General features: G+C 40.6%; 1 protein-coding gene across 1 annotated transcript; it reads right to left on the bottom strand.

Moving 5' to 3' along the window:
• Positions 1-1,036: 1,036 nt before the first annotated feature.
• LOC129839728 (fibroblast growth factor 8b-like) lies at positions 1,037-6,207 on the bottom strand. Its single transcript, XM_055907322.1, has 5 exons — positions 5,225-6,207; positions 5,059-5,095; positions 4,158-4,347; positions 1,736-1,842; positions 1,037-1,365 (listed from the first exon to the last, which is right to left on the bottom strand). Exons 1-5 carry the CDS (start codon positions 5,281-5,283, stop codon positions 1,072-1,074), a joined length of 687 nt encoding a protein of 228 aa, XP_055763297.1. The 5' UTR covers positions 5,284-6,207; the 3' UTR covers positions 1,037-1,071.
• Positions 6,208-7,190: the final 983 nt, after the last annotated feature.

The following is a 7,190-nucleotide window of genomic DNA, read 5'->3' as shown; positions in this document are numbered from 1 at the left end:
GAGAGGAGGTTTTCTTTCTGCCGCGTCCTTTCATTCCCGAATGCCTCTTCCCAGCCATTCCCCCTCTTTCAGCCGGTGCCACATTTTGCCACACTGAGCCCTGGTGCTCTTTCTCTTCCTCCTTCCCTCCCTCCTTCCTGTGAGACTAGTTTCTTTTTGATAACTGACCCCTCCTCGTGTTATTATTCGAACCCACTATTGTATAACATGTCCTTTTATATGAGGGCCACAAAGGGCCCATTTGATCACAGGGTTACGGTGTGTGATCGTGAGAAATGCAACTACATGGTGGTAACCTTTGTCTCGAAACAAAATTGTGGGCTGACCTCATCTGCTTTTAATGCATAGCCCCAGCTATTCAGGCCCAAGTCTCACTCGCTGAGCACATTGAATTGCAGTAGCCTGACACAGATATTGCCCCTCAGTTATCTGGGTCTCCAGTTTTTTAGGCAACGTTAGAACCTTTGGGACCCCAAAGTGACCCAGCTAGACAAATGGTTAGAAACGGCGCATTGACTCAAAATTATTTTGTGATTTTAATATACACTCTACAATAAATATTTCCATCATTTAAAAGTATTTTACAAATCTTCCAATTAAAAATATATTCATATATGTAGAAAACAGACTAACGAAAATGGCCTCCTAAATGCAAAATAATGTGTTTTACATGTATTTACTGTTAATTAGTTGATGCAACCACATGATTATCCAAAGATAGCTGCCATGTAATGTGTATTCATTATTTCTCTCTCATAACATCCTCTCTTTATAGCTGAGTAGGGTTATCACTAAGCCCAAGATGTCCTTTCATTCATTCATTCAAATCTCATCGAGTGCTTGAGCACTAAAATCGTCCTCTGGTTATAAAAACTCTTTCCTACGAATGAACCTCGGTCTGACGTAGCAGATTAGTTGGCCTACTCATTGTTTTAGACACAATCCAGTACAAAACATAACAAAAGGAGTCCTTGCAAGGAGCAGAAATGTGGTAGTGGTATTTTGTTTGGTGTATTCCCCTCCCTCCCTATCCCTCCCTATTCTTTCTCTTCTTCTTCGTCTGTTCTTTCCTCAGTGGGCCCCTGAGCTGTGGTGATAGGTATGTTTAGTCCTCCGAGGGTGGAAGGGGACCACAGGGAGGGGGAGGGCATCAAAGGGCTGGGCGACACCCAGGAGGTGGCCCCTGGGCTGGCGTTTCATGAAGTGGGCCTCCCTCTGGTGTTGCTTGGTCCTGGAGGCCTTGCGGGGCCTTCCTTTGCGTGTGAAGGCCATGTACCAGCCCTCATATTTAGCGTTCTGGAGAGCAGTGTAGTTGTTCTCCAGAACGATCTCTGTGAAGATGCAGTCTTTGCCGCGACCCTTCCGCTGTTGGTGAGAGAGAGAGGGGTGGGTGGGTGGTGAGGGTGAGAGACGGAATGACAGAATGAGTTAATAAGGAGTCAGTCTCTGAGGATGTTAAAATATTGTTTTGACAAGTAAATGTCCTATCAATCCTTCAAGTTTCTTTCCAAATCATGTCCAACTCCCTACAAGGGCTTTTTTGGTCATAACTCAAGTGAAGAGCCTTACACAGGACAGACATAACTTTTCCCTGAAACTTTGTATTCATGGTCACAGTCAAAATGATGACAGAACTTATTGAACTCAACTGACCTTCAGGGCTCACATGAAACGAGATGTACATTTCAATGTGACTTCCCTAAATAAAGGATTAATAAATAAATCTAATATTTACCTTGCCAATCAATTTCCCTGTCTTGTTCATGCAGATGTAGTAGCCAGTCTTTGCTCCTTTGATCCGAATACGACTACCAAACGTGTCCGTCTCCACCACAAGTTTGGCTAGAAAAACATAAAACACATCCTATTCTTAACTTTATTCAGCTCAGATACAATGCACAATGATTCTCAAGCTTATGAGGTTATTCTATTTTGTGAACACGATATGCATGCATTTGTAACTTTGAGCTAAAACCCTTGTGAAAAATAATCCAATAGCGGTATCATTTGAGACTGAATTGAACTTGAAGACTGTGAGACTATGCCGGCCCAGTAGTATTGACGTGATGACATCAGAAAGGGTGTGAAGTTATTGCAATGACTGGTTCAGAGGACTACATTTAACCTCGATCTAATAACCTTAAGTTATGTATTATATTATAATGACTTTAGCAGAGTTCTACCAGTCGTTATCATGGCAACAATCTTGCATGCAGCGGTGAGAAAAGTATTGTATATGGCAAAACATTCAAACATAAATTAAATTCGAAACATTGGCAAAAAACACTATAGTCTTTTAGAATAGTAGCAAGTGGCTTTGACTTCGCACTGAGCCATTGTCATTGAACGGCTATAAAATGCCGCGCTACGCTCCACTTAGATGATGGGGAGGAAGGAGGAACAAGGGAGTGAGAGAACATAGCGGTCAGCGACACAGCCACAAAAGCACCGAGCAGTGGTCAGATTTGGGCCTGCTACAAGAGTGACACCCACTTAGGACATGCACGCTCGAGCCAAGGCGAGGTGTGTGTGTGTGCGTGTTTGAGGGAGAGGGAGATGAAGAAAGAAGAGCAGAGAGAGAAAAGAGGGGATAAAATGAAGATGCTGACTTCACCGCTCTTTATTAACCGAGTCATACTTTGAGTTGTAAAGCAATGAAAATTCCTCATTAAATGACACTCCAAAAAGCAGGCAGCAGGCATAGGGAGAAATAGATGGTTGTTTTGGAAAGATGGCTAGACAGGCAGCAAGCAGGCAGCAGGCATAGGGAGAAATGGATGGTTGTGGTGGAAAGATGGCTAGACAGACCAAAAAAAATACTTTGGTGACAGGAATTTGCTCCCTTTAAATTTCAGACAATTTTTTCCTTGTGGGGAGAAAAAATCCCCAACCTCACATAGATTTAATCAAAACAGCTGTCTATATTGTACACTTTGTCCATAGGCTATACTCTAAGAAAAAAATGTTCTAAAAGGGTTCTTTATCTGTCCCTATAGGATAAGCCCTTTTGGTTCCAGGTAGAACCATTTTGGGTTCCATCTAGAAACCTCTGTAGAAAGGGTTCTACATGGAACCCGAAAGGATTCAATCTGCAACCAAAAAGGGTTCTTCATAGGGTTCTCCTATGGGGACAGCCGAATAACCTTTTAAGGGTCTAGATAGCACTTTTTTTCAAATAGTGCACAGGAGTCCTATGAATACGTCTAGACCACCACTGTTGAGAAATACAACGTGTTAACTTCATGTGGATGAAACAGTGCGATGAAGTTGCCCTGAGAAACGTTGTGCTAATTATTCCACTTGGCAGGAATGCAGTTGACCCAAACCCTTCCAAAAACAATGCATTGTCTGTAAGGGCCATTCAGCACCACTCTGGATAAGTGAGTTAAAATCATTCTGTTTTACCAATGACATTTATCACATTTTTGTAATTCTCGTGGCAAATGTCAATCAGTCACTGATATTTTAAACCACTAAATCTAATGTAAAAATGTCGTACTTTTTGGGGGTATGTTTAAGCAGATATGAATGAATGTATTTTTTGTTCAAAGGATGGACTTGAGAGCGCTACTGTATATTTATAATATTTAAATATTTCGGTATTTGAATATTCATTGACACGTGTCCATCAAAGACCAGTGGGGGACAGAATTAAACAAAAACACATTCGCCTCAAATAACTTTGGGTAAAAAATAGGGCGTCTCAAGGTTATGAAAATTGCAAGTCATATTTCTTTCTTTCAACCGCTTCTGAGAGGGTAAGCTACTCAGTAACTGTTAAGAAGGTAGAAAGTAAGACGAGTTCTGATGTGTTTACCAGATATTCTGAGTGGGTTTCTCCCGAGAATCCCAGTCCAGAACAATACTGTAGAATCCATTTCGAAAGTATTCTCTCCCTCCAGCCGCTTACTCAAACCTAGACTTCTTCATGCTAAATAGAACTGTTTGCTTTTTAAATGGTAACACTTTCATAATATACCAACTTTTCTTCTCCAATAGGCCTACATGACTTGTAAATTGAGGTGTCCATAAGTAGACAGGTCATTTCAAAATCTGGAATAGGCCTAGGCCTGTTAAATCCTACAGTTATTACGAAAATACCTAGGCCTACTTGAAGGCTCCCGTTTCATTCTAGGCGTGATTTATTCGTTTCTTACCGTGCACAGCTCCGTCGTCGCCCATGGCATTCACTTTCTTATTGCCCAGAACCTGGACATGTTTGCCGCTGGTCCGGCTGTAGAGCTGGTAGGTCCGAATCAACCGGCGGCTCATTCGGTCAGACAACCGGCACTGCTCGTTCACATGGTGCTTGAAATTAGGAGATGGGGAGTGGGACTGCACTGTGTTCTATCAAACAAGAAAAACATACAAAAACATGCATGAATAAAAGCATTGAAGTAAAAAATTAAAGCATCAATGAGAGAATAGCCGAACTGATCATTAATGCGAATTGATGTTCAGTCTAAATGAATGAGAAGCAGATCAAGTTATTTTCCAACTAAAACATATTTATATATTTCAATGAACACCAATCATATGCTTTTCATATGGAGGTAGGCTATAGGCATTTCAAAGGGAATTGCGGGCACATGGCTTTCAGAAGAGAAAAAGTGCCCTTGTACGGTGAGTGTTTGGGGAGATGCACGCAGCGAGTCCGCTGTCCTCACTCGAGATGACATGCCTATGATAGGTTGTTTTACCACGAATGATCTTTCACCCCCATCTCCCTTAGCTATATCCCTTAACGATTATTTTTCAATTCAGCCATACGCCATCCCCATATGTTTTAACAATTACCTTTTAGGCTCGCGTTTACGTCTTTTCAAGATGTTTGACTTGTTGCCAACTGCTTAGGGCTCATAATAAAATGTTTTCATTGTTATTACACTTTTACTGCAGATATGCAAACGAATTGGATTAATATCAATTAGAATCAAAACGCTTGTAAATGGGTATAATTAGTCGCATTGATGGACTGAAATCTTTTTAAGGGGCTATGAAATGTCATTGTATGCCCATTGCTCTGCAAACTTCATAAAAATGCATGCAAGTTCGTACCTGTGTGTAAAAACACAGCGCTAAGAACTGAAGTAACCTGAAACATAAAAAAGAAAACAAGAATAATATTTATGTTTCATAAACATTTCCAAATATGTCAAGTAACTGTATAGGCCTATATAGCCAATTCCTTAAATATGAACCGTTCAGTAGTATAATAACTCACAGGTAGCCTAATCTCGATGTTCTAAGCCTCATATTGAAATAAGTCAAATATTTCTTCATGAATTCCACTATTCCAATTCCACATGAGTTCTCTGGGAAATAACAGTCCTTCCCAGCGGGAATTTCAGCTTGGATTTAATCTCCCTTCTGTTACAGCTTATAAATTGATAGCCCGACGATGGAGATCCAGAAACAACTGAAGGTTCGGTCCAATGTTCCAGGTAGGATTCACATTCACTCATTGACAGTATTCACAATAAAACGTTCCAGGACGATTTAAAGACGTTCAGGGGGCCATCCAGAATTATAAATCCCAAGGATAGAAATCGCACTGTGATCAAACGACCACCGTTATTCCACAAGTCGGTCAATTCCCTCTCGTGTCAATCATCCCTCCTCTGCAGAATTCAAGGTCTTCTTTGATGTTGCTTAGTAGAGATAATGTATATCCCGGTTGCTTTCGTGGAGTTGTAATACATCCATATGCACTGGTGGGATGGAATTATTACGCGCATGAAGATTAGCCTATTTGTATGCATATTTTACGCGCGACAGTAAGGAGATGCATGTCCATTAAATAATTTTAAAAAATTGAATCTTGCATAGATATGAATTAAAAAGGGTAGCAAAATGTACAGTTCTATGTATTTGTAGCCACTGGTGATGTTTGCCTCAAAGAAACGCTGTTAGATGGTCGGTATAGAGCGGCTCCAATGTCAACTTCCCACACGTGTGTTTCTTGTGGTCCGGTTTACTTCAGAATACAGCGGCTCCTGCCCTTAACATTTAAATACTTTCACTTGCGAGAAAGGCAATATCCTTGCAGAGAGCAGGCGGAGCCTTTGGTGGGAGATAGTAACAGGCTGAGGAGGACAGAAAGTGGCATGTATTGATTGACACCTGACCATGTTGAGGTATTTCACAAATATGAGGAACATTAATTGACAAGGCTTTGTGCCTTAATAGGCCACTTCCAGTGTTGGGATTGATCCCGATTTCACAAGTTATCAAACATGAATGTTTCAGCTCAATTCTTGATAGTATAAAACATGAACAATCCCAAACAAACCTATTAATTGCTATTTGTCAACTAATCAATCAACTAATTAATTTCCAATAAACCATAAATAACGTTTAAATACAAATAGTAATATAATGTAGATATTGGCCCAACTGCATCACACAACAGACTAGCAAAGAAACCAAGAAACCATACTGAATGTTAGTGGTTGTTTCACACTGGAGGTTAGTGGTTGTTTCATACTGCAGGTTAGTGGTGGATTCATACTGCAGGTTAGTGGTGGATTCATACTGCATATTGGTGGTTGTTTATACTTCATGTTAGAGGTTGTTTTATACTGAATGTTGGTGGTTGTTTCATACTGCAGTTTAGTGGTTGGTTCATACTGGAGGTTAGTGGTTGTTTCATATTGAATATTGGTGGATGTGTTATACTGGAGGTTAGTGGTTGTTTCATACTGCATATTGGTGGTTGTTTCATACAGGAGGTTAGTGGTTGTTATTTACTTCAGGTTAGAGGTTGTCTCAAACTGGTTAGTGGTTGATTCATACTGGAGGTTAGAGGATGTTTCCTACTGGAGGTTAGTGGTTGTTTCAAACTGCAGGTTAGAGGATGTTTCCTACTGGAGGTTAGTGGTTGTTTCATAGTGCAGGTTAGTGGTTGTTTAGTGCAGGTTATTGATTGTTTCTTTCTTCAGGTTAGTGGTTGTTTCATACTGCAGGTTAGTGGTTGTTTCTTTCTTCAGGTTAGTGGTTGTTTCATACTGGAGGTTAGAGTTTGTTTCGTACTGGAGGTTAGTGGTTGTTTCATACTGCAGGTTAGAGTTTGTTTCATACTGCAAGTTAGGGGTAGTTTCATACTGCAGGTTAGTGGTTGTTTCATACTGCAGGTTAGTGGTAGTTTGATACTGCAGGTTAGAGGTTGTTTCTTTCTTCAGGATAGTGGT

Source organism: Salvelinus fontinalis, chromosome 40 (genome assembly GCF_029448725.1).
Source record: "Salvelinus fontinalis isolate EN_2023a chromosome 40, ASM2944872v1, whole genome shotgun sequence".
Taxonomy (NCBI): domain Eukaryota; kingdom Metazoa; phylum Chordata; class Actinopteri; order Salmoniformes; family Salmonidae; genus Salvelinus; species Salvelinus fontinalis.
The sequence above is the reverse complement of the archived record's forward strand: the minus strand, read 5'-3'. Positions and strand labels throughout refer to the sequence as shown.

Coding starts and splice junctions, on each gene's coding strand:
- LOC129839728 (XM_055907322.1), bottom strand. CDS start 5,283: ATGAAGAAATATTTGACTTATTTCAATATGAGGCTTAGAACATCGAGA. Junction 1,843..4,157: donor CGACGACGGAGCTGTGCACG/GTAAGAAACGAA, acceptor ATGTTTTTCTAG/CCAAACTTGTGGTGGAGACG. Junction 1,366..1,735: donor CAGGGAAATTGATTGGCAAG/GTAAATATTAGA, acceptor TCTCACCAACAG/CGGAAGGGTCGCGGCAAAGA.